The 27,838-nt window shown below is 39.8% G+C and overlaps 2 protein-coding genes across 8 annotated transcripts; both read right to left on the bottom strand.

The window, feature by feature from the left end:
* Positions 1-359: 359 nt before the first annotated feature.
* On the bottom strand, positions 360-6,144 carry LOC112457714 (ATP-binding cassette sub-family D member 3). The gene is given in 13 exon segments (XM_025020901.1): positions 360-1,768; positions 1,887-2,048; positions 2,588-2,734; positions 2,737-2,883; positions 3,141-3,616; positions 3,727-3,796; positions 3,887-4,099; positions 4,196-4,376; positions 4,698-4,795; positions 4,929-4,998; positions 5,076-5,263; positions 5,334-5,379; positions 5,441-6,144. Coding segments are annotated over 13 exon segments (1,995 nt in total). The 5' UTR covers positions 5,560-6,144; the 3' UTR covers positions 360-1,690.
* A 4,592-nt stretch (positions 6,145-10,736) lies between these two features.
* On the bottom strand, positions 10,737-27,156 carry LOC112457715 (DNA-binding protein RFX2). 7 transcript variants are annotated; one of them, XM_025020909.1, is made up of 18 exons: positions 22,454-22,468; positions 21,414-21,927; positions 20,276-20,598; positions 19,597-19,789; positions 19,242-19,286; positions 18,763-18,868; positions 18,583-18,682; positions 18,345-18,494; positions 17,686-17,808; positions 17,069-17,250; positions 16,513-16,983; positions 16,140-16,261; positions 15,964-16,061; positions 15,684-15,839; positions 15,362-15,564; positions 15,137-15,290; positions 14,843-14,894; positions 10,737-14,751 (listed from the first exon to the last, which is right to left on the bottom strand). In XM_025020909.1, the coding sequence occupies exons 2-18, from the start codon at positions 21,433-21,435 to the stop codon at positions 14,708-14,710; spliced, it is 2,544 nt and encodes an 847-aa protein (XP_024876677.1). In that variant the 5' UTR covers positions 21,436-21,927; positions 22,454-22,468; the 3' UTR covers positions 10,737-14,707. The 7 variants fall into 7 exon arrangements, with proteins under 7 accessions (XP_024876677.1, XP_024876670.1, XP_024876671.1 ...); XM_025020902.1 differs by lacking the exons at positions 21,414-21,927; positions 22,454-22,468 and adding an exon at positions 26,681-27,156; XM_025020903.1 differs by lacking the exons at positions 21,414-21,927; positions 22,454-22,468 and adding an exon at positions 26,681-27,156 and having other exon boundaries at positions 19,597-19,777.
* Positions 27,157-27,838: the final 682 nt, after the last annotated feature.

Raw genomic sequence — 27,838 nt, 5'->3', positions numbered from 1 at the left:
AAATTTAGTGGAAGAAAAAAGTGTTGCATTATTTCCTAAAAGATACACCATAAAAAATAGAAAAAAAAAATTCTAAATCAATCGACAATTTTTTGTATCAATAAAAATTTCCTATACTGTTCTCGACATCCTTATCTGATATAAATGGAATCCGAAAGGAACCTAAAAAATATTTGAATCAATCTTTAATACAATTTTATATCTATATAAATATCTAAATAAAGATTTATGGAAATTGATGAAAATTGGATTCAAAATTACTAACTTCTAAATTTCTCGGGTTTAAGCGTTCTGGAAAATTCTTGTAAAAGTACAATAAAGGATTTAATCAAGTAATATCGTTAATTACTTACACAAGCTCGATTAGAAAAATCTCTTTATTTTTTACAAAATATCTTTGCACTTATTAGCCTCATAGAAATTTGCGCTAAGAAAACATTTTGATTCCAGAGTTTCTATTTGACTTCAAACTCATTAACGTATTTTAATAAATCCGAGTCCATCGTATACATTTTCTTAATAATTATAGCAAACAATTTATTGTAATAGAGAAAGTTTTTCGGAATATGACAAAGTTGTTGTAAAGAATAGAATACTTCAACTTTATTCGAACATGTATATACGTTATAAAGCAGAAAAAGAAAAGAATTTCTTCTATATATCAATAGGAATAATGTATCATTTATAATAACTTTGTCAAATAGAGAAAAAGATCTACAATTGCATCGCAATTGTAGAAGAAAGAGAATCACAAATTATAGTACCTCAAAGCATCTTTCCTACGTATGCCTTGCTGATATTAATTTGCTCCGGATTTACAATAAGTCTTTCTTCATTATATCATCCTCTTATTGCTCAGCAATCTCATTATATAATTTTTTCGCTTGAATCACATATATGCGATCCACACATAAACGATATTAATAATTACATTCTTATAAAACGTACTTTACAATAAATCCTGTCATGTACACATATATATACACTTTCCTCGATATAATACAACTGTTAGTAAGACCTCGCGATTTTAATTCGATCTTATATGTATCATTTACATTGTTTAGTTTGGCAAGTATTCGCTAAATAGAAAATCAAGTGATCATTAGTAATTAATCAAATTTACACTGGAAAACTCTAGGCACTATAAAATTGGGTATATTTACAGTTATATCTCAAAGGGTCCGAGGATCCAACAAAATTTCAAGTCATTTATGATGACATCACATATGTTTCAAGCTCAAGGTACAATCGAGAATATATTGCTAAGAATATATTATCCCGTAGAAAAATATCGATCGAAAAATATATCGTTGTGCATGGCAGGTTTGACTACGTACCTGCGTGGAAGAATCAGTGATAGCGCCAAAAATAACCGCAATCACGCTATTTGTCTTTACTTCAGGTGCCTAATTGTATAGTATATACACACAATACATCCTGTACAATACATATACATTCTGTGTGTAAGGCATCCTGTGAATTATGTATATTTAATACTCAACAACAACGGTCTTTGTCGTGATAATTTTGCACTTTACCTATTATTAAAACTACTGAATAATAGTTGAAATTTCGTCTATCAAAAATCGCGCCCTAATTGTTTAATAAAACAAAAAAAGAGCTGAATTAGGCTAAATTAGATGCCCCTCGCACGCAGGCGCGTTTCCGCGTATACAAGGGACACACGAATTCACGATCCGAATTCTATCGTGTCTTGTTCGATCGGCTTGAACTCGTAGCTTCCTCGGCCATCCATATGTAAGTAGTACTAGAAACAGTAAATAGAAAGTTAAGCAATGATAAAATAACATAAAACACATGATAAACGTAAATACATTTGTGGCAAAAAGTTAATCAATGGAAAAGAAACAGATTGATGGCGATACCTCGTGATGCTTCCAAAGAGAGCGACGATGCGAGACCGTGAACAGCGTAATGTTCTCTTGTTTGCAATATCTATACATGGAATCCTCGACGTCGACGCTGACGGCACTCGTGCACTCGTCCAAGATCGCAAATTGCGGTTTATGATAAAACAGCCGAGCCATCTTAAATAATAAAAACGATTGAGAAATACTTCACTAGCGTCATGATACAATATTGATATAAGATCTGTTCTTTTTTAGCTAATTCTTCCTGCACCGTTCATCTTTTCTCTTTTTTCTCCACGTTGGAAAGAAGCTAAAAAGAACAGATCTACAGGAAAAAATTGTAATGATAGCAAATAATGTGGCTGCGTTGGTTGCGTTTTGCTGAATCTCTGCTTAGCTAAGCGCAAAGTAGCAATTAACTGTGATTGGTTGGATCCAAAGATAAGAACCAATTACATTTGCTATTTTGCGCTTAGCTAAGCAGAAGTTTGGAAAAACGCAGCCTGTTTAAAGACTTTAAAGTACTTCAAAATTATTTAATCATTAAGTTATTTTACATCATGTAATATAAAATGTAATATAAAATAGGGTGTGTAACACGTGTGTTAAGTTGAAAATTGGACGTGCGGGTGATCGCACTTGTTACACAAATAACTATTACATGATAAAGGTTAGTCTTGAAAGACGTAAGAAAAAAATTAAAAAAAGTGACTCACTGCTATACGTTGTTTCTCGCCACCTGATAAGACGTCCATCCAGTCAGCTACCGCGTCCCAACCGTGTTTTTCACTGTTCAGACCTTCCCTTTCCAACAAATGGGTCAATTGCACCAGCTCCAGGAACTTTTTCAGATCGTCGTCTTGGGTTTACCGCGTCTCTTCATCTCTTCCTTCGTGTGGGGATATATTATCTGATCCCTCAATGTGCCCAGCGTCATGTAAGGACGTTGCGGAATGTAGAAGAGCTTACCGCGTGGTGGTTTCGTAATAGTGCCGGACCAAGTCGGCCACAACTAAACATTACAATTCGTAGAATCAACATATATAGACCTGTCAAGATCACTGACGCACTATTCGCACTATTCGCGTAGATAACAGAACTTTCAACTTATCATTCTCTATATCAGAAATAACTTAATATCTAGATAAGATATTAAGAAGAAACTCGGGCAGATTACGATACGATTCAATCGACATTGACAAAATCGATTCACAAAGACATTGTGAGACGAGCGATAAGTGAGAACGGTATAAATAAGAGCACACGTACTTCGCCAAGGATCCTAAACATGGAGCTCTTGCCGCAACCGTTCGGACCACAAACCAGCACATTCATCCCCGATTTCACTTCGAAGGACAGCGCCTTGATGAGCATGTCTCCGTTCGGCGTCACCAGGGGAACGTTGTCGAAATGTATGATGTTGTCGCGCGGCACGATTTTGCCGTTACCAGGATAACCGATCGTGTTTTCCTTGTAATCCGAGACCATCGTTCTCTCGTATTTTCCGGCGTTCAGGTCGTCGAGGACCGTCTTGATCTCGGTGACCCGAGCCGTGAATCCCGCCAGACGCGTCAATTCCCTGCCGGCTAGCACCAATCGGCCGATCGCCTCGGCCAGCTTCACCATCATCCGGCCGTACGTGTAATACGATTTGAACCTGTGATCGGGCGTGCCGGAGAGCACGGGGTGGTTCTTTTGGAAGAAGGGTATGCTCACCGCGTAGAAGCCGACCACGGTCGCGAAATCTAACAGGAAATAGCGATTAGCATTAACAATAGCGTTAGATTAGCATTAGAAAGCATAAGCTGGTATGGATAAAGCGCAATATCAGTTAACACGACAGTTATCGTCTTACATTTTCCAACGAAATTATCAATAACGCCCATCAAGACTTTAAATTCTAAGCATTGACGGAGATGAGTCACCTATAATTAAAGAAAAACACAATACAAATATAAATAATATTATAGAGCGTGAATAACACGCGTGAATAACAAACATTTGGAAACACTCACGAGTTTGTAGAAGCTAGCTAACACCGTCAGTTTCTCCCTGTTGTTTCCTCCGTAAAAGGCTATCTCTTCCGAGTTGACAATCATTCTTGAATTGATATGACGATACTCTCCTTCCAGTCGTTGCTCTTTGACTGTCATTGCTCCGATCGGCTTGCGAAGATGAGTCAAAAAGGTACCAGCTACTACCAGATACGAGAGGATCAAGAGCGGCGTCTAGAAAAAGATAATATTTTCTATAGCAATAAAATGCTTATTCTGCAGTAATATCTTCTGTTTAATCATCATTAAATAAGGTAAACGTTTATGCACCTGTCCGCCAAGAGTAGTTGTCAATCTATGCACGTAAATACCGATGTCCAATAAAGGCTTCGCTATATTGCTATAAAGATCTGTACAGCTTTCGCAGAATTTATCGACGTCCGTAGTCAGTAGCTGATCCGGATTCGCAATTCGAGTATCCAGGTTACTCATTTTGTAGTAGGTAAAGCCTCTGCGAAAGAAAGAAATGCCTCTTTTGTTAAATATTCAAGGTTATTCCTCAACATTTCTTATCGCGTACCCTCCTTGAACAAACATCATTTCAATCCCTAATTTATTTTAGTCATACATTATTTAAACGGAAGTGCTGTCGATATCAGCGACAGACCAAATACCTTTTAAAGTTATGCAAATACAATAGAAATACGTACGCATCGATAATGATTCGTTAATTGCGAAATTACTGTTTCATATGATAAAGAACTACTTAGACTGACAAAAATAAAACGGAATAGAATCCAAGTTAACAAAGAAATATATATCAGTTACTTACTTAAGATAATGATCCAGCAAATAACGCGTGATATTTGTACGCAATCTCAACTTCATTTCGCCTATACCATACTTCAGTATGTTGTTTACGATCGCTATCTAAATAAATACAATCACACGAAACATTTAGCACATTATTAACCGTTTTTCAATGAAGCTGAGCTAAAATTGTGCTTAAGGAAAGAATTTCATTACCATAAGCAACCTTTAGTCGATAGAATACTCTGCTTACCATCGGCACTACGGCGAACAAATTCAGCAAATGCCGCTTGAACAATGGCCCATCCATATTGACAATCGACCTGGTTAGCATACAAGGTTTCGCGTCAGCAAGATAAAGCTTGTTTTTAACGTCACCGATCAGAAATGCTGCACATACGTTTCTATCACGGTGCCCTTCTTGATCAGCCACAAGTCACACAGGGTCCTGCCGACCAGGGCGGTCGCCACCAGGAGTACAAAGCCAAACTCCGGCGACAATACACCGGGGATACCGATCTTGAGCAGCTGACAGAGCCTGCGGAAGAAGACGGCGTTGACCTGCGCCTTAGGGGTTTTCGGTTTCTCCTGCAGACAAGTACACAGTCAATACAATCTCGGTCTATCTCCGCGTCAGGATGCTGTCCTACGCTCTTACCTCCTTGATGACATATTGAATATCGTTGCCGGTGGGCCACTGGTTCCTGAAAGCATGCCGTTGCTCAGAGACAAGTCGCGAAACGCCGATTGACGCGCAATATTTACCTGGTCCGCTGCGTCCGTCGCCTGCTGCGGTTCCTCAGGATCCAGATGAGCGTGCCGACCGCGGCGGCCGCGCCGGCCAGCGTGCGTCTGGTGGCGAATTTGCTGAGGGCCGGTGCCATCTCGGTGATGGTGTCGGGCTCGCGTGGTGCGGGCGTGCGTTACCGTCCTGGCGCGACGGCTGAACTATCGCGCGTGGCCTTTGGAGCATAGAGCCAGGGGACACGGACGGAGCGGATGATGAGTCGACCGTGTCGTGCCGAGGTGGTGGTGGACGACGACGCCGAGTGGGAGACGCGGCGGAGAGAAGGAGAAAGAGAGAGGCGAGAGAGCCCGAGTCCCCGCGCCGTGGCTCCGTTGACTCAACAACCAGCACGGGCATTCCGCGTGTACTTTCTGCGATCGCGTAATAGCGGAGTGTCGCATTGCACGTAACAGCGGGAATGAAATATATACACTCAAGTCTCTCCTCCTCTTCGCCGCTGCCGCTGCCGCTGCCGTAGATTCAAAGCCCGTCTCGCCGTTCTTTCTCCTTCTCCTTCTCCGTCCGCGCCGGCGGCGAGAGTGCAAAATACAAGTATATGCACTCGGAGAGACACTCGAGATTGCAACGTCCGATTGCCGCGATATGCATGCCCGAGCGATATGCATGCCGCTGAAAATGCTGCCGTTGCGCAGCGACGCGTCCGACTACTCCGACTACCTAACTACCTACTCGAATCCGAGGTTCTCGAAATGGAATTTTACGGACGACTCTCTGCGCCTCGCTCTGCGCCGCGGTTTCTCGTGTCTCGTCTTGGAAAATCGGTTGACTATACGATGTGGGAAAAATTGCTCCTCGCATGCGCTTCCTCCTGATATCGCGATGTTGCCACGCGTATATAGATTTTTTATCATTTTTTTATTCTGAGACTCAGATTGGCCATGGGATTGATTGCAACGATTAAAGGCTGAAATTATATAAATGCGATTTAGAGAAGTGAAAAAAAGACACAGAAAATAATTAAGCATGAATATTAAAATAGAATACCAAAATAGAAAAACATACATATATACGTGCAATATTACTTTTTTACTGATAATTTTTTTTATTACAAAAGCTATATCGTAGCAGCGATCTTATAGGATATTCTGAATATCAATCATTGTCGATCGCGAGCGCAAAATCGCTGTCATTATTGAAACCGTAGGAAACCAAATTGCGAAACACAGATTGACAAGATGAAGAAAACATATTTTATATGTAATTAAATTATATATAAATAGATTGTTGATTTTATTATCGAAAATTTCCCTCCAAATTAACTTTTTCTTTTTATTTGAATTATATATTATATATATACTCAGACAACACACTATAACTGCGTTCGGGGAGCGCGCTATTAGCACTATTGCATCATTCTGTCTTTATCACTCAGATGTAAAATAAGGATAGAATAAGCAAATAGCGCTAATAGCGCGCTCCCCGAATCCAGTCTATGTCCAAAATCGGGACATAAGATGTTTTAAAGATAACTTATAAAGCTGTTTTTAAGACGTCTTGTATCCCGATTTTGGACATGCGTGCTGTCTGGGTAATTACATATGGAAATTTCTAATTTTATAAAAACACGGGGACCGATTTCACATCTTATTGGTTCTCCTCTTCCGTTAAAATATTTTTGACATTTTACCAATTGGCGCCAAATGTGGTGGCGGGCGAAAGACTCAACAGTCTTTAATTATAATTCGTTAATCTTCGCCTCCCGGCTTTAAAAATTCGACGATGAACGCATGAGAAACAAATTGCGTTTCCGCAAAAAGTATAATATCGACGCGTCTCGTCCGCGATAGATAAGTATATCGATAACACATTCTCAGACGTAAAAGTCGTCCCCTCTAACGAGCGCGTCGACCTTGAAAGAAGTGTCTACATTTTCGTCGCGATTTCCTTACACCGTCGTGTAGAAATATTTTCCTCGGAGTTCCGCTGGTCTCTTATTAAGCCTGATCTACAATGTATTCTTTGCTTCCTGTTTTCTGCTCTTAATCTCTTTGCGACTATCTCGTATTTCGCAATTCCGTCGCGTAACGCGATATGTTAATTGACGAATTTCAGAAGAGACAATTAATTAAATTAAGAAACATCACGTTACGCAACGGAATTGCGAAATACGAGATATTGTATAGTCGCAAAGAGGTTAAGAGCAGAAAACAGGAAGCAAAGAACACATTGTAGATTTGGCTTTAAATCGGAAGGAAACGAAAAAACACCCGGCTTAGAACACTTGTCGCATTTTAAAAAACGGCTTGAAAAAGAATTGTAGAAACTTTTGTTCCTAATGACGAGGGTGCTATTAAATTTTTTTGTATCTCTTATTCTCATTTCTCTTCCTCTCCGCAGAGCAAAAAAAAATAAAAAGATAAAAAAGAGCACATGATTTTGCCGAAAGGCCCGAAAGTTACCCGCGGATGAAAAGAGGGATGAAAAGAGTGGCAAATCTGATTGGTGGCGCCATATTTTGTGCCGTTGTTTTCGAATGTCGCGTGATGCGCTTCGCCCAAATGCGCGTTTCGCGCGCGTCAGTGAGACAAGACGGCGTCCCTCGATGCACTTTCTCCCTCCCCTTCTGCTTTTACGTTCGTCAAGGTCGCTCTCCTTGCATTTCTTATCTTCATAATGAATTACGCTAAATTCAGGTGGAATTTCAAATTGCAACATACGTAAAAGCGGCGCATCTAAATACATGTAAATGAGAAAAACCGTTATTTTTCGCTTTTAACAACTCAATGTGACACGCACGCAGAGACTCAGGGCGCGTTATCAAAAGAGGGGCACGAGGGGGGACAGCGGGAAGGCGCGAAAGTGCGAGTAGAAAGACAACGGAAATTCCCTCTTTTTCATCTTCCGCGCTTCTTACCGTTTGCCTATTATTTTTCGCTTTCCTTTTTCCCTGTCTGAATACTTCGCCATTTCGATCTGAATGTAGAACGTTAATAAAGTCGTACATGTATTTGTGTGTATAGTTACGAATATATTAAATTATCATAGGTATATATAGATGCAGTCTGTGTATCTGCAAAACTAGTTTTTCTTCTATTTTTCTGCAAATTAAATGCAAATATACATGAGATTTGTATTTTGTCACCGCGCTTTAATATATTTAAGTTTTTAAATATTATATATATAGGTATTATTATAATATTTAATATCTTGAATATGTAAATTAGTTTCGAATATATTATGTATATTATAATATATTTAATATTTTGAATATGTAAATTAGTTTCGAATATGTTTGAAAGAAGACAAGGAAGGATAGTTCAATTGAAAAAAAAAAAAAAAAAAATAAAAAAAACTTGGTAGACGTTTCCTGGAGAACCGACGCGAAGTATAAAACGCGGAAGATGACACTGCAAAAAAACGTGTATTTACGGTATAAATGATCGTAGATTAAATCACACCAGCAATGAGTCAATGTTTTTTACGGTATATTACATAAGAGGGAGAAGAACGTCATCGAAGAACGGGTTCAGAACAAAAACAAAATATCCCGAGAAAGACACGCGATTGACGCTAGAATGAACAGCAATGATGACTTCGGCGAAAGTCCAATTAACTCAATCGGCGATTAACTCACTCAATACCTGTACTATTTCGCTAACGTAATCGTAGAATTAATTTTTTGTTATTCAACATATGGAAGAAAGAGATTAAGAACAACGAACTGTAGAATTAGAAACTTTTGCTTCGAGCAATTCTGCTGCTTGAATTGATCGTCGATTGAGGATTAACTTATCAAATGATACTATATATTGCGAACCATTTAACTAGACGTCGTTCTTAATTTTTTGTCATTTAATATATGAAAAAAGACTAGATTAGAGACAACGAACTATATAATTGGAAATTTTGCTTAAACAATTTCTGTCGATTGAACTGATCGCCAATTGAAGATTAGCTTCCCGAATAATACTATATTGAGGCTCAATTATTTGACTAGACGTCGTTCTTAATTTTTTGTTGTTTAATATATGAAAAAAGATTAGATTAAAAACAACGAACTATATATAATTAGAAACTTTGCTTCAAGCAATTCTGTTGCTTGAATTGATCGTCGATTGAGGAATAATTTATCAAATAATGCTATATTGAGATACTAAATTTGAATACTAAATTTATCAAATAATGTCTATAGCATTTAACTAGGTATCATTCTTAATTTTTTGTTATTCAATATATGAGAAGAAAAGTTAGGGACAACAAACTGTATAATTGGAAATTAAATTCTGTCGCTTCTCAATTCATTGCGGATTAAAAACTAACATATTAAATAATATTATATTGAGGTTTAATTTATCAAATGATAACTATGCTATTTAACTAGACATCATTCTTAATTTTTTGTTTAACATATAAAAAAAAAAAAGATTAAATGAATGACAACAAATTACGCAATTCGAAATCTTCCTCCAACTTGACTTCGCCGATTGAAATAATTAGCGATTAACCGGATTTCATTCGAAAACACAAAAAAAAAAAGATATCATTGACGATTATGGTGAACAGTTATTGGTAAGCGACACGTAATATCGTAATACCGTGTTATGTAAACGATGCGACCGCAATCCGGTGATAATGAATGACAATCATATTGGCGATATCACGCATTTGTAATTCCTGACGCGCGGCGCGTTGTGTCAGAGATAACGCTTCGTTAACTCGCCGATCGTTTTTATAACTATCGACAAAAACGAGAGTGCTCTTCATGAGACTGGCAGAAATACATAAATATGTAACGTTTCGTTATGAACGTGATTGAGATTTTTCTACGCGTGCTACGTGATAAGATAATTCGGCGCTCCTCTTTTTTTCCCCCGAATGTATGAAATTTCGCCGAACAGAAAGAATCGAAAGTTTAGAGTGCGGCGATATAGAATACGAAACGTACGAAGGGAACAAACAAATTAAATAATAAAGTACCGTATATTATGTAAATTATAACGACAAATACGACAGCAAATCCCAGACAGCACCATGTCCAAAATCAGGAGAAAGACGTCTTTTAAGAATTACATCATAATTGACATTTGACATGTATGCGTGCTGGGATCGAATGGCGCAATATAATAACGCAAGACTCGCGCCAATCAAGTTATACGAAATTTCGCAGTTTGGGGACATACGAGGTTCGAGATCGTGCGATTACAAGTTTTAAACATAGATTTATTAATCATTTCTCGTGATCCGCACATTCACACAGACTCTCGAAGATTCTTGCGTCTCGATTTACACCCTAAGTTCGCTGTTGTCTCTCCCCTTTCTCTCTCTCTTTTTTTTTTGAGCGGCATTCAGTAAAAATAATCTTATTCAAGCGGTAACGAATGACACTTGATTTGTGCAAATCTGGAGGTATCAAAATATCTTCTATACGTCACAAGGAAAAATGTGTAGCAATTTTTTTTCTCTCTCTCTCTTTCTCCTTCTCAAACCTACCCCTAAATCCTACTCCACTTATCCCATTCCCTCCTCCTATTTTTCCTTCTCCGTCGTACAGTCTGAAATATATTTAAGGCCGTGTGTTTACTTATCTCGCAACATAGGAAACCACGATGTATGTTTGATCTTGCGTACAGTACAGTTACTATCGGACTACCGTTCACTCCCCTCCCCTCGTCTATCGCGGCGAGACTACAAAACTTACGATTAGAGCGATCTCCTTAAACATAGAAGCGGGCGCGACGCGGCGACTGCTGAAAGACGCGCCTCGTCTTAGAGGAAGCGATTCTCTCCTCTGGAAGGGCAGGACCCTTTTCCTTCCGTTCTTTCCCTCGCAGCGGCCGGGTCGCCCCCGCACTCGGACCTTTCCTTCGTTGACGGCGGGAGAAATCGCCGCGAATCGCCCCCGTAAAACAGTATTCCTTACATCCTAGGTACACATAGGTATCGACGATAAGTTTCATTCTCTATATCTTTACACGTATAAGCTCATTACAGTTACGGAAACGTCCTAGATCCTGCTCGATGTACTGCGCGATGTGCTCTCACCTTTTCTCTCTCACTCTCACTCACTCACGTTCCCATCACGTCTCTCATCACTTAGACATACTACCAAGTTTTTCTCTGACTAGCACGCGATAATCCTATGCAATAAATTATAAACGCACGTATTCTATGTATTTTTATCGACGCTTACTCCGCGATTTGCGTCGCGAACAATGAAATCAGTTTCTCGTTTCTTTTCTTCTTTTAGTACCCTTTGTTGTCATATCGTTACGTAGCTTGGAAGAGGAAACGCTCGCGGGACGTGGACGCAAAGTTTCAGTCAAGGATGCGACGAAAAAGCGGAAATGATATGCTTCCTACGCTCGTGCCCTCGCACGCAAATGAGAAACGAAATGCAAAGAAGATTAAATTATTCGGACGCCGAAGAGAATGTCAAGGAACGGGCGTGAGTGGCGAAGATCACGCGCGTTCCTGTTGAAAGAGATATCAATCTCTCTCAACAGCCGAGTGGTTTGTAACGCAAATGACACGTGGCGCATTTTTGAACCGTACCCGGCGTAGACATTTCTCTAATAAATAGCCGGTAAACAACCGGTTCCGAAGGGAGAGGTACCGATCATAAAGCACGCCTTCTTTACAAACGTAGAAGGCGGTTGCGATTAATTAACAGGCATTTTCTTTATATTGCTACTGGTAAAGTTTCTACGCTCGTCGTTCGCTATTAGAATGCGGTGTGAAAAGATGCTTATGTCCCTTCGTCTTTATAAAATAAAAGGCACCGAGTTCCCTTTTCTTCTTTCTTTTTTCTCCTCACAATATTGTTTCTTAGATATCGTGCGACCTCGTTGAGAATTCAATAAAACCCGATTTAATTAACGACGCGAATTAATAGCTTGGCCATACAATGATACTCATGCTAAATTAACAATTCTGCCAAGTCATTCTCGAGGGTTATCATTTGTGCTGCTTCATCAAACTGTAATTCTCACTCGAGTGGAAAAATGATGTCGCGAGAGATTTGTATAAATTTCATATTTTACAGTGGAAAGTGTGATGCTAATTAAAAGAGCATTGATCTCACGTTCGAAAGAATCTGAGCGCAGTACCTCATAAAATGATTGCATCATTATTACAAGGTTAATTACCAAGGATATAAAAATCTCAATTTGCTTAAGCGGCCTCGTTGCTCTCCTACACGGTTTTTTTTTTTGCATTTTGTATGTTTCTTGGCAAATTTGGAAAGTAATATGCGAAAATATAGGATTCGCCGAAGCGTTTTACCATGCAAAAGTTACAGAAACGAGTTAAGCTATGCAATGGTGCACTTTGGTTTCGTTGAAACTGCGCGTTTTACACGCATCTATATATACATATGTATTACATATATGTTGTATATATATATGCGTTGAGAAATATTTAAAAATACATTTCCGACATACATAAACAGATACATCAAACAGATTTCTTGCCTATAGGCTTCTCGCAAAATGTATAATTCACTTAAAATGTACAATAAATCAACAGCTATACTTAAAATAAAAAAATCATTGTGAAAAAGAACGGACGTGTCGAATTACCACTGTCCAGTGCTACAATGTAATTAATTAATATTTATAAATTCCTTTTTTTTTTATTTTGATTTACAACGTCTTCGATGTTTAAGAAGCAACTTATCCACGGATATATGTAGAACAATTCATTATAAATACTTGTCGCTTGAAACGTAAGACCGATTCAACTTCGTCTTGAAATAAATAGAAATTCGTGTAACGCGGCTGTGTAACATGCGCAACCGCGTGAATAAATATTAAATCGCCTTAAATAATATACATAAACAAACGAAACTCAACGTACGAAATTCTAGCGATATTGGAGACTCTTACATCCTATAATATTTTTTTACAATACAAAAGACGCTATTGGAGTGCCTATGAATACAAAACATATACCGACACATATTTTTACCGTAGGCATCCCCAACCGACTTTTGAAATGGTTGAAGATGCTCGTATCGCGCTTATCATATATTTTGCAGTTTCCTCTTTTAACTTCAACAATCGTACGTATTTTCATCCGCTACATTTTATATATGTATATACATCCAACGTATAAGACGCACACTGTATATTCTATCAGTAAATTAAAACAATCTCGGATACTCGCGTCTCCCTCTCTACCTTTCTCTCTTTTCAATAAAATTTTGTACTATTCGTTTAATTATACTGAGAGAATAGCAACCGGCTGCAATAGACTGCTCTCAAACGAAATCTTCCCACAGAGCTCGATGTGTTCAATCAATAAATTACGTTAAAAAATATGAATGTCGGATATATGTATGTGTGTAAACTTTAAAAGTTTATGTACCGTTACAGCAATCTAATATTCCGATAGGAATACTTGTGACATATTACCGTCGGTAGGGCGGATTTTTGTAATTGGTTTGCGTGTAATTTGCGCAAACTAGAATTCGCGAGCAAAACGTAGGTGAAATCCATCTTGTCGAAGATAAAATTATATTCTCTCGCGTTTTCCTTTGCGCAAACTGATGATTATTTCAAGCCCACTCGATATAGTTTCCTTCAAATAATGGTATTAAATAATTTGAATATCTTTATTCACAATAAAATATACAAACGAATATGTATGCCTTAGCGCACTTTTGCCATTGTTATGTTTTATACCTTGTGTTTTAAACGTATAAATAAATAAAATCTAAAATTTATAAGTTAACTATAAATTTATCTTAACAGGTATTAACAACATGTAACTAATAATGTAATATATACAGGGTGTCGCACTCTGTATATTATTCTTATCTATAACTACAAAAAATTCTTTTTCCAATAAATGCAGAAAACACAATCGAGTGGACTTTTCATACATGTTCTAGTGAGGGCATGATAAGTTCATGGTCCCGTATACTCTTATTTTCTTCCAAAAGATGTTTCGACTAGATTCGATATATACTAACGTACTAAAATCGTGCCAGCGATACTTTAAACCTGCGCCATACCTGTGTATGAGACAAGGCTTCGCGTAGTACAATACAATACCTCTCTATATCTTATATCACACAGACTTACTTGAATTGTATACATCGTAGGCGTTATGCAAAAATCCTCTTCTTATATGTCGTAATTGTAATTTGACGTTATATAAAATAATAATTTATGAGACTAGTGTTTTTTTTTCTCTTGTAGTAGGCCTGCATGTTTTCGTGCTAGTATCCTTACATTTTCGTGTGTTACCGGTTTACTCATAAACTAAAGGGCGTAGGCACACAGTTAGCTTAGCTTCATACGTTTTGGTTGGCTCGCATTAGACGCATCTGAAATTCAATTTGCGTAACTTGTACCGAATAAATTTTTACACAATAGTAAAAAGATAAGATTCTGATAAGGACAAGTATTATGCCTCACCTCCATTGGACGTTGCCCCGAAGCCACTAATTAAAGAGCAATTTTGACTTTTCTGAAATAGACACAAAATTATTTTTATTTATTTTATATTTATAATTATATTTATTTAATATCTCTTGGTACAGTATGAATAAAATTGATTTGTGAAATTATGGATGACCTTTTAAGAAATATGTTGTAGACAGGTTTTTCTCTAAGAATTTAAATTAGGATAAGCCAAAGATCAGAAAAACAAAGAATGTTTAAATGACGTGAATAATGTAACAGTCGATATATGCGTTGAGGTATACTCACGTCTCCCATTACAGCTATTGGCGTAGTTCCAGTTGCGATAGCGACTTGATGCTCTATTAAATAAAACATGTACTCGTCATAAAGTAATCTGATAAGATGAAAAGATCCGAAACTCGCAGCACTTCTCAAAGTGAGATCCCGGATAACCATCGAGCTATGGAAGACATAATATTATAAGTTTAATTGAAAAGATGTTTATGTAACATGGCAGAGAACAGAATGTACCTATAAAACGACCACTTAAGCAGGAATTGACGTGCAGCTTTAGCAAATGTTGGCTTCTCTTCATGTGGCTTGAGCGCTTGAGTCACAACTCCTTTCAACCAAATCGCCCAATCCTCCAGTGAATTTTGTTGCTGCAACGTTACCTTAAAATCCGCCTCGAGACGTTGTACCATCCCGTAATCACATTGGCATACCCAGGATGCCTGAAAAGGCAATCGCTTATGTATGCTGTATCTTTGTAAATATATTGCGTGTATATATGTATATTAATATTAAATAGTAGAATTCTCTAGAAATATTTCAGAGAAAGATGTCAACTTACTTGTTCTTGCACGTTGTGAAAGTCAACGCGATTCAAGTCAGCTAACATTTGATTAATTTGACTAGAATTCTGAAGCACGGCTCGCGCGGCTTGTGCAAGATGATTTAACGATGTATAGCGCCTTAAAGTTTGAGCAAAAGCTGACACTGCAGTTAACTGTAACCAACAATAATTATACTGCACGACTCGCATATAATTTTTTAGAAATATATATATTTTTTATATCTGTGATTCTTGTTCTAATTGATATCATTATACAATAAATTTAAATAAGAGCTACCTTAATTTGCGTCATTTCTTCAGGACAATCGGCCATTGCTGACTGCAACCAAGATTCTAATCCTTTTGCAAAGTTTCGGATAGACTGTGTCAACGAACCTTGCCGGGACAAAAAGAAGCATTTAATACGTAAATCTAGACAGAATAACAACAACGAATCTTATAATAATAACGTACTTGGTATCGGTCGCAATACATTAGGCATTAAAACATCGACTAGATTCTGATAGAATGTATAGTCCACCTTTTTGATAAAGTCTTGTACTCCCGCACACTGACACATCTGATATAGTTTGGTTCTGAAAAGTAGAGGTTAAAAAATATTCATCGCGCACATCAAGAGCTCTAAATATAAAATATAAATGACTTATTGTATAAGTCAGATGCATTTAAGAAATAATTTAGAAATAAAATATTAGAAAAATAATTACGCAGTTGATTTTTAATGGAAAAAAAAAAAAAAAAAAAAAAAATAGATACAATGTAATAGATTGTCAATGTAATTCTCCTATTTGATATGAATTTTTCTAATAAATAATATATATCATACTTTGACAAATATTTCTCCTCTTCGCATTCATCACCGTTATTATTGTCCTGGCTGCGCCAGAATTCTCTCCAGAGGCTCTCCACCGTGGCGAACTCGAAATTCAGCACCGCGTCCAAGAACGCTTCGCAATGTTCTCTGTATATGCTGCGGAACGTATCGATATCTTCGAGAGTGCAATCCTCGGGCAGAGCCGAATCGTGACTGATGAAGATCTCCGGGAAATCGGGAATGGCGCCGCTCGCCTCACCGAGGTACTGATGATACTGTGGCGGTGAAGAATTGGTGGAGATATTTGTGTTCGCGTGTGCGTTATTCTCATAAGACGACTCCTGCTTTTGATTGACAAATTTGAATCGTTTAGTCTGAGAGTTCGCACTCTGCTGTTGTCTCGATGTGCCATCCTCGTTCAATATAGACAGAGATGAACTTGGCTTCACACGAATTCCATAATAATGATATTTCGAGTTTCCCCTATTATAAAAAAAAAAAAAAACAATGAAAGAGATATTAATCTGATAAACACTAAGGTTTCGCTAATTATTATGAAGCCTTTTACCTAGTCCCTAAACGCCTAGTTCTCAATCCCAAGAATACAGAGCGTATTAATTTCCCGAAACTGGCTGCGTTCACAGGATCCAATTTGTTTTCGGAGCAATGGCGTAGGTAATGATTGTAGAGAGTTGATCTTGGAAGGGACACGCCGTCAGCGGTTTCGTAATTCTCCAACAACCAGTGTACCTATTCAAATTAATGCATCAGAAATTAGTATTCATGTTCTTCATAAATACAAATTTTTATTAAAAAATATAAATATATAAATCAACAAAATAAATTCACTAAAGGTAGAAAAAAAATAACTATACAGTTCTACGGAAAAAGATATCTCATTAAAATTAAAATTGCTTCTAAAATAATTTTTTACTAGCAGCAAATAAAAATAAATTAGCTGTAATTTTTTTGAAGATCTATCAATCACATAACCATTTGACTTTTTGTCTCGCTAGAGATTCCACAAAAGAAAACCTTTAGAAATTAGACTATACATAACATTAAGCAGTACAAAGCAATTTAATTAATAACAGACATGCCGAAAAAAATTAAAAAAATAAGATACTGATTAGTATGCCAGACAAGCTACGAAAAATGGGGAATCAGTTTCGTTTTTTGGCTTACGGTGGCCTGGGAGACTCTAGTGGCATGCGTCACGTTTGCCGCTGTCTCTTCCACGGTGACAGTGGTACCTCCAGAATTACCGCTGATCAAGTACGCCCCGCCACCACCGCTAACCACAGCCTCCTATCAAACAACCCAACATACCGATGCCTCGTTAACCCCCCGAATTAAGATACGGACAAGGATACTTCTCCTTGAACACTAATATCCGCAATTCTGTTTGTAAACTTTATAGTGGAATACGTAATATAAGTTATTTCAAAAACTACAATATTAGAGCATTCATTTATATATAAAGTGTCGAGAAAACTACGCAATGAATATAAATTCTTTTTTTGCTCTTCGAGAAAGAGTATCTTCGCACTGGTTGCACTACAATTTACTGAACACCCTGTTTATAGCATACATTCTTGCAAACTTTTGATGCTATAAATGATTATGTAATTACAACTGTAATAAGATCTTATAAGAACAATTTTTTATGGCCCATATAATCATGCAGAGCACAGATCCCCATGCCTGCAGCGATAAGGCATAAATATATACGTTGTATTGTCACAAATGAGTACGTTAATCATTCAATGTGATCGAGAGCTAATTTATCCAACGTCTAAAAGGTTAAAGAGCAACCTAAGAAAATCATAGGACATGCAATTTACCGCAGTTTCCGTTTGCGGACTGGCGCGCGCGGCAGCCGCGGATATGAGCGCATGAGTCGGGTCTCCGTCCACTACGCTCTGTTGAATCAAGTACGTGCCGTTGCCTTGTGATAACAGTTGCCCGGTCGAATTCGTGCCTTGTCCCGTGACCTGACGCAATACAAATAATGTATCGTTAATATCGTCATAATTTTATCACGATAATTATCGCACATCAAGTATTTGGGCGTGCAATTACCTGTGCATACGTTACTGGCGTTGTCGCTGGAGTATAGTACTGACCCGAAGCCGGAGTGTACATCGCTCCCGTCTCGCCGACAGCATAAACGGGATATGTCCTGTGCAGAACATTACGTGATTGTTATAGAACGTTCCGTAAGTTATGAATAACTGACAAGTGCGAGATTGCGGTACTTACATCTGGCCATTCGCCGGTATATACGTGGAACCATCCCCCTCGACATATTGAACGTAAGTTGGATGAGAGACCGACTCGGACCCCACCGCCTCTGCGTCACCAGACACTGAAACAAAAAAGAAACGTGGCTGTATTTGAATAGATCACTTGTACTGACACACAAAGTTTGCATAAGCGCAACAAGTTTTATTAACATACTGTCATAAACATCATCTTAGAAATCGTTTCAATAACCGAAAGCCATATTTGGCACTGCAATTTGGATAGAAGGTAGTTTTGTAAATGACTAAAAACTCTAAATTGTAGTCGTATTCACGCTTATCGATAATAATGTAGAGTGGCGATAGATAAAGATGAAATAAACCGAAATAATATTAAAAACCGGTGTATAAGAACCCATTCATTGATCTTGTAATGTCTACGAAATTAAAATGTATAAACAGAACATATAAGGCATGCTGTTTATTTTCTGCCCTCACCTACAGCCGTTGTGAGGGACGCGTAGGACGATGAATCACCGGTGCCTAGTGTGGTCAGAGTAGAAGTACAGAGGTGCATGTTTTTCAGCAGCATGGAAAGGGTCAAATCTCTACTCAAATACTATAATCTTTCAAACTGATCCTCATATACTCACCACAAATAGTAAACTTATTTGCAATTAAGTTTCGTATTCGATACTAATTTCTATCTGTATGCTCGCGTACAATCGGATGTCTATATACAGTTTAGCGTGTAATCGCTCGCAATTTGATTTGTATGCATTGCAGTAAGGTCGAATAAGGATCAATTCACACCGCTTCAATATCAGACAAGAAATTTATATTTGTCTATTACCTGTGACTGTTATGTAATGCGGGGAACCACTGACGATGGTGCCGGCTGACGTAGAAGCAGCGTCGGAGTCCACTAGCGCGTGCTGGCCCGAGTGAGTAGTATTGACCACTACCTGTGCTGTAACATGCGCTGGCGTACCTGTTGAGCCGTTGGACGAATCTGCAGCTGTTTCAAGCGTATCCTGAACCAATAACTAAATTATTATTTATAGTATGCGTGTCCTCATGGCCCACGACTCGTTTTCATAATAGAAATTTAAAAAGAAAAATTATATATGCCTTTTGTACGTATGTGAATATTTATATATTCAGGCGCAAGGTAGAATTGACTTGGATTTTATTTCAACATTTGTGTGTATCGCTCTTATCAGTCGCTAGGAGCAGATGGCTGAAATATATTATCAGATATAAAAATGAGCTGCAAACAGATGCTATAATATCTACAGAGATCACATGTATATTGAATAATTTTATATATATCCTTTACACGTTATATTCTTATCCATTTTACAACAGCAGTAATACAGAGAAAGTAACAGAAAAAAGGAGAAGTAATCTGACATACAGATTATATCTTTGAGATTTGTAACTCTTGAGAAGAATAAAAATAATTATCTTCATAAATCACACTGACAAAAGGCATAACACAGAGATATAAATGTAGGACAAATATTACCAACCTGAATAGGCTGCAGATTATTTGGACTGGAAGGATCGGGGCTCGTCACGACAGTGATAAGTTGCTGGCCTCTGGCAGACTGAGTCTGTGCTCCGCTAGCACCGCCACTGGAACTGGAAGTAGTAGTCACGACAACCACATTTTGCTTAGAATCCACCCCTACCGCCGTGGAGCTACCCCCACTGTTATTAGCCCCGGTGGATGCTGCTGCGAGGGCATACTGGGCTCCTGTCGTAGTCATGGCAATCACTCCTTCGCCTCTCTCTGCACCCACTGAGTCGTCGCCACCACCGCTACTACCTCTCCGATGCTGGAGAGAGGAATCTATAACAGAGATACGCACATACACCGTCTCACTAAATATCAATAACATCTTCCACCAGACCCAGCGGAGAGATCTTTAAGAACAGCGTGCCTCCGCAACCCCCAATATCAATATCGACTCACCGAAACAGGAATATTACTTGGTAATTATGAAACAAGATACGTATTTGATGAACAAGGTTCATCAAATGTAATATCATAAATATTTTCAAATAAAGTATCACTTCTAGTATTCACTTTTGACATAAATTATATATGTATATAGGATATATACTATATCCTACAAAGTTTACACTCTCATATTACATAAAATCTATTGCATAGAGAATATAGATGCTTGATTTTGATCTCAAAATTGTATCTGTAAATCAAAAAAGAAAACTTTCACATATCAATTATAATATTAAATACAACATTAAACTCGTTATTTAAAAATATTGCCTTAAAAACTTAAATACAACTCGAAACTATTTTCTGTACAACAGTTACAAAATTGCTAACAAATCTTCATATGGAAGCGCTAGTACGATCGCGTAAACCTGTCGATAAGCCAAACCGTCGCTAAGGAGCGAAAAGGAAGCGAGAGAGAACGGCCCTATCGCGTTACAATTCTGTAAAATAAGGTTTCCCCTTGGGGATGAGAAACATCTCGCCTTTGGATCGACGAAATCGCTTTCGGGGGAGCGAGCCGACGACGATAAGCGTGGCCCGCGCATCGCCGGAGGAACGTAACAAACAAGGACAAAGTTCCCACCCGCGTTCCGGCCGCCGTTCCTAACCTATATCGCAGTACAGAGAGATGGCAATAAACGTACTTTCCTCGCAGGTGTGGCGCATTCAATAATCCGCAGATCAAAGGGAAGCCCCGGCGGGCTCGCGATACGAACGGTACACGTCACTGCCATTATTACGCGCGTGTATCATGGTGTATCGGGCGCCGTGTACCTGTTGGGGCGGCAGGTACCAAACACAATGTATCAAGGGGGAAGAAATCGGCCCGCGGGGAGGGAAAAAAGAGAGGGGTGGCGCGCGCGCGCGAGGGGTGTCCTAGAGCGACGATTGCCGCTACCCACGCGTGACTGGACACACGGCTCGCTTTAAGAGGGTTGAAAACGTATCAATGAAGGCGGCCGGGATCACGAAAGCAATTAGAGAGCATTATCCTGAGTCCAGCGTTGCAACCCTCGCTTTTTCCGCCAAGGATGGACCAGGGGGGCGGGCTAATAAGCGACGCACAGTACCGCGTTGATACGCGAGGGAAAGGTGGCCATGCTTCCTCTTCTCCCGTCTCTCTCTCTTCTACTCGCGCGCTTCGTTTCTCTCTGCAAGCTATATAATAAAATACATGAGATGAACAATTACTTTATCGTTTTCTAATAATATAATGTGTCGTGAGAGACTGTAAGAGCTATACGCTTTAATAAGAAAATCGTAACGTTTCTCGGTAGTATCGATCAGGAGAAAATTTTGTAATAGGATCTGATGTTTCTCTTGTTTTGATGTATACATACCAGCTAATTAATATAGGACTCGGTAGACTCATTAGTACGTTTCTCTAGATAGGTAGAGAGACGTACTAATGTTACATCAACATGGTTCTTACCCTAACAATGCAATCAAAAACCAAACTGTTATACGTATGCGAATAACAGTGTTGAAATAAAGAAAAATATTCCTTGTTTGAAAATAACTTTTGTATCATTTAAATTGTATACTTTCTCTACAGATTTTGAGAACATTCATTAAATATAACTAAGTTTTCTTTTGGCATGTTTCTTTCAAGAGAAGCTCTGAGGCATCTATTATATTACTTTTTTTTTTCTAAATATATCTAGCGTTACATTTAGAAAGATACCTTATATAGCATTTGCTGCAAATGTTACTGGTAGTAGGCTGATACGATGTGGGCCTGTGTCTGTTACCTATACACACGTAATGTCACAAGTGCACCTGGCGTCTGTTATGCATGACTGATGGGGAGAGACTCCTGTGTTCTTTCTAAGTCCTTCCTATCCATACGACGTATATCTACGTGTCTCACGTGTATATTTCAACCTCCCCTGTGTAATTTGTACACGAGAAACCATTACTTAGGCTCGTTACGTAGAAGCTACAACACACTTCGGCTTTTCATAGTAATATATATCCATTCGGTCCCAATGTCCTGTGAAAACGGTATGCACCTGGAGTCAGATAAACCCGCGGGCTGAGAACTTATGCAGATGGTGAAAAGTAAAACGGCAGAGATAAGGGATAGATAGCGTGGAAATATCAAACAACAAACGGTTGGCGGAGAGAAACATTGTGTCGAGATGTAAATCACCAATAAAGGTGATATCCAATATCATTTGCAACAAGTACGTTCAGACAAGCTGATTTTGATGCGAGTCAGGGCGGAGATGGCTGGAAACGATTAATATGTTCATCAGCTTAAGGCCGCAGGGGTGGAAGATCGCATTCATGTAATTGATAAGCCCATTTTAATTGGAAATCTTCATAGCTTCTTCACGTTAGGTGCCCCATAGGAAGGACCTGTATAATGGGCTCGCCAATGCGTTACAAATTAGGGGAATCTATGAAGCAGATTTCTCTCTCTCTCTCTCTCTCTCTGCGGAGAGTATCATACAAAGGTATCGGCCCTGCTTCGATACAACATCCGAGTTTAATCAGCGTCCCTCAACAGATCGATAGGGTATATAGCGTGCAAAGAATCGAAATCGCAAAACTGCGCGACCTAAAGAAGAATCCCCAAAAGATACTCGAACCAGGGCTCCGCTCTCCAGCCCTGGCTTCGAGTTCTCGCCTGAATGAATCGAGTGAAATCAATTCCAACGAACGGCTCTCGACCTACCCAGGAACATTTCCCGCAGGTTGTTTTCCTCTACGAACGTGACTCGGCGATCGCGCACCGAGTAAAGGCCGTGGCACAAAGAAAAATTTCAGCAGTAAAACTTGAACAGTAAGCAAATCAGCCAACAACATTCAAGAACTTAAGGCACAGTCCTAAGCGGTGTAGCGAATCTATAACGTTAATTTCCTTACTACTTGAGTTTTTCTATGTGCCACGGCCTTAACATTCCACGCTTTGCGTTAAATATTTACGCTAAACATTCAAGCCTTGACAGGGAAGACTCTCAGGGAATCTCTCTCTTTCTCTCTCTCTTTCTCTCCGAGTCTCTGCGTCCTCGCGAGCACGTCGTGCGGCCGCCTGCGAACGAAACCGTCGAGAGGATTATCCGAGAGGACGATTCGCGACGAAGGCGGCGTCTCCGTCGGTCCGACGTCGACGCAAAGATTCCGCGATCGGAAACGCCGGCAGACAGAAGTCCGTCTGTCTTCTTCTCTCCCTAACTCTCGCTCTCTCGCACTCACCTGTCTTCATGAATAGCGTGTGCTCGAACGCAGCGGCGCCCGGGCGCACTCGCGCGGCCGAACGACGTGTCCCTCCGTCGCCGTCGTCGTCGTCGCCGCCGTCGTCGTCGTCGTCGAGCGGGCGCGCTCTCTATCTCCCTTCCTCTCCCTGTTCACGCGCGCGCGCGCGCGCTCCTCTCTCTCTTTCTCTGTCGCTCCTTTCGGTCTCGAAGAGACGACAGCGGGCCCGTCACCCAGGAAACCGCGCGCCGCGGTCGGCTCGTAGGGCTCTCGCGGCGCTCGCTCGCTCGCACACACGGCACGCCGGCACACGGAGCGACGAAAAGAGCGGGGCGACACACTCCGACGAACCCCCCGTATACTTTGTTGTGGACGGCTGGCCGGAGTGGTGTTGCTTGTCTGCTGCTACCCCGTCGCCTTGGCTACGGCATCACTGACCGCGTCACGCGCAGGGCCGTGCGCGGCGCGCCCGGCGCCACCGGGGGCATCCGTCGCGCGCGAAATCCGGCGCGTTTCGCTTCCTCCGTGCCGAACACGTTGGCTCCGGGAGTTCGTCGGGAAGGAAACGTCGAGTTCTCTTTTCCTCTCTCTTTCGCGTACGCGACCCCTTTTGTCTCTCGCTCAATCGGCGAGCGCGAATTTCGCTTCCACGCGTCCTTTTGGAGAATTTAAATTGAGGTATTTAAATTGCGAAATTTGACTCGTCCGTCGTTATGTTTCGATATCTTGCGACACATTGGAGGGAGACATCAAAGTCCGTAGCGGTCGATTTCGAGAAGCTATACGGATTGTGACTCGAGATGAATTTAAATACAAGATTGCCTTTAAAGATATGTCAATTTCCCTATCTTTATCTCCCGATTTTAAAACGATCTTTCTTTTTGCTACAACTCGAGGAATCGCATAGACCGTGAAAACAACGTCGTAAATCCGAATCTTTGAAGGGGACTGCCGCGTGCGTTTCGCAACGCGAATGGTATGCGATTTTGAAATTAGCGCCGTGAGATAGGCCCGCGGGCCACCCAGGTAGTAATTAATGTCTAAAAGACATCATAAAGACATCTTTAAGATTTCTGGCATCTTAAAGACATCTTTATGATGTCTTTTAGACATTAATGCTACCTGGGGCAGCTTGTCGCAATTTCGAAAGGGGGAAAATGCGACGGGGGGGTCGAGCGTTTCCGCTCTGGGTTACCTATTCTTGAAATCGTTATGAAACGAATTCGTTTATGAACAAAAAGGTGGGAATTTGCTAGTTGAGCGCCAATTTCGCTTCCACGCGTCCTTTTGGAGAATTTAAATTGAGGTATTTAAATTGCGAAATTTGACCAATGGAAACCCCCAGTTAACGCACCTTTTCGTTCATAAACGAATTCGTTTCATAACGAACGATTTCAAGAATATAGGTACCCTGAAACCCGCAAGTCGAGGGGTGGTTTGGTGGAACGCGATCGGCCGGCCGATAATGCACGAACCCTTTTTCGATCGCTGTCGATTACGTCGATTGGCGAAGGCGCGTGTCATAAATGCGGCTTTCCGGCGCCATCTGTGTCGCCCCTACGCAGATTCTACGTCAATGACGTAACTATAGGCGCCCGCTGCTCCGATTTTTTGTCTCTTCCCTATCCGCGCTCGAGAAGTGTCCACGGACTCTGATTAATTTGATCGCATATATATATTAATTTATAAAACTATAAACTATACTGTACTTTTTTTATTGAACTGATAATTTTTCATTATTCAACAAATAATAATTGTAAAAAAAAAAAGATTAGATTGGGGATAACGTATTGTATAATTAAAAATTTTGCAATTTGAATTAATCAACAATCATTTCATGTCCATTTCTACCAAGGTGGATTAAATTCAATCTCGATTCAATTTACTTTTTATTTTTATCTAAATACCCATTTCTATATATCAATGCAGATTAACTTTTATCTTCTTCTAATTCTTAGAACTAGAAAAAGATAAAAAGTTAAACCGAGATTAAAGTCAATCTACATTAGTAGAAATGGACATAACTCGCCGGTTCTACAATACGTCGCAAACGATGGCAACTGCTAGTTGAAAAGTGTTAATTTTGATTGCCGATTGCCAGTTATTGTCGCCAAAAAAGTTTAAAAGTTCGCCAACTCTCTTTCGACAACCGCTATTGACAACCGCGATGTGGAAATACCGAACATTTTTCAACTAGCAGTTGCTATCATTTGCAACGTATTATAGAACCGGCTTTAGAACTAGAAAAAGATAAAAAGTAAATTAAACTGAGATTAATCTACATTGGTGGAAATAGACATTCGAATTAGAAAGAGATAAAAAGCAAATTAAACCAATATTAAAATTAACTTAAAGAAAGAGATGAAAAGTTAATCTATATTGGTGGAAATAGACATTTGAGCTAGAAAGAGATGAAAAGTAAGTTAAATCAATATTAAAATTAACTTGTATTGGTATAAGAATGGTTATTAAGGGTTAAAATTAATCCACATTGTTATAAATTGACACAAGTAAATTCACGAAAGCGAAGAATTAGGAAAGCGAGGCTCGCGAAGACGATCGGCCGGATCGGCGACTTCGATGAGTGGATCGATCTTCCATCACTTATGTCGCGACGAAGAAAAGAGAGTATTTGCGCAAGCGGGACACCCACCGAAGTTGGTCAATATAAAAAAAAAAAAAAAAAAAAAAAAAATACGAAATCGCTTACACAACAATGATCGGTTTCCAACGAAGTAGCGAGGTATGCCCGACCAGTGGCCGTACTGCCCGTTCTCCGCCGGCGTCGCGACGAAGTCTAGGCTCACGTAGAAGGACGGCGGGATGACGTAGTCGGAGTTCGCCATGCTCCTGATCTCCATCCACATTCTCTGCGGATCCCACGAAAGAAAATCCATCGCCGGTACCCGGAGATGCCGTCTTCGCGCGAGATGTAACCACCATGTATGCGGGAGGACTTTTCCTCTTCCTCCTCCGAAAAAAAAAGACGATCTTCGCCGCGGCCATGATAACAATCGCGGATCGCCATCGATTTTCGCACGCCATCGTCGCGCGTTTTCATCTCGGAGGACTTTCGAGAGAGCAGGACGAATTCTCGTCGAGAACGTCACTCAAAATTTCGAAAGGCGATTTATTCATCCCCGGAAAACGCTGTTGTTTCCCTGGGCGCGAACGAATTGCCGTGCATGTCCCAACCTTGATTGGGAAAGAGGGGGATGTGGGTCAATCGGACTCTCAACACGCCCGACGCAAAGTTGGCGCAGCATTTTGAATCGATGATCGATGCGCGTGTCGCGCGCGCGCGTCGTCTCGCTCGCAGCGGCGGATCGAGATGCTCGCGGGCCCCGAGCGGACCCGAGCCGAAATTATAGTAAGAATAAGAATGTAAAAACGACGCGATCTCATTCAGCTGAAAACACGAAATAATCCCTATTCATCTTTATCAAGTGAGAGTTGATCAGAATTAATCGCCCTAAAATTAATTGACTTATAATTATTCAGCCTGAAATTATAAAATCGTCCTAAAATGAATTAATCAGCCTGAAATTAATCGCCCTAAAATTAATTAACCTGAAATCAATTAGCCTGAAATTAATCGACTTAAAATTTAAATAAAATTCGGCCCAAAATCGCAGAAAGTTAAACAAATCGAAGTGTCGTCGACGATTTAACATTAGTGAAGAAAAACTCGCATTGCTAATGTAACATAATAAAAGTATAAAGTGAAATAATCGGCAATGCATACAAATTAGAAATAAAATTTATTTGTATAATAATAATGGGACAGATAAAAGAAGATCCCTTCGTGCACCCCCTCGCGATGATACGTCGCTCGCGCAGCGTCTGCGCGAAGCTGTCAACAGTTGTC

Source organism: Temnothorax curvispinosus, unplaced genomic scaffold (genome assembly GCF_003070985.1).
Source record: "Temnothorax curvispinosus isolate PA1 unplaced genomic scaffold, ASM307098v1 QBEX01008186.1, whole genome shotgun sequence".
Taxonomy (NCBI): domain Eukaryota; kingdom Metazoa; phylum Arthropoda; class Insecta; order Hymenoptera; family Formicidae; genus Temnothorax; species Temnothorax curvispinosus.
Note: the sequence above shows the minus strand (reverse complement) of the source record. Positions and strands in the feature narration are given on the sequence as shown.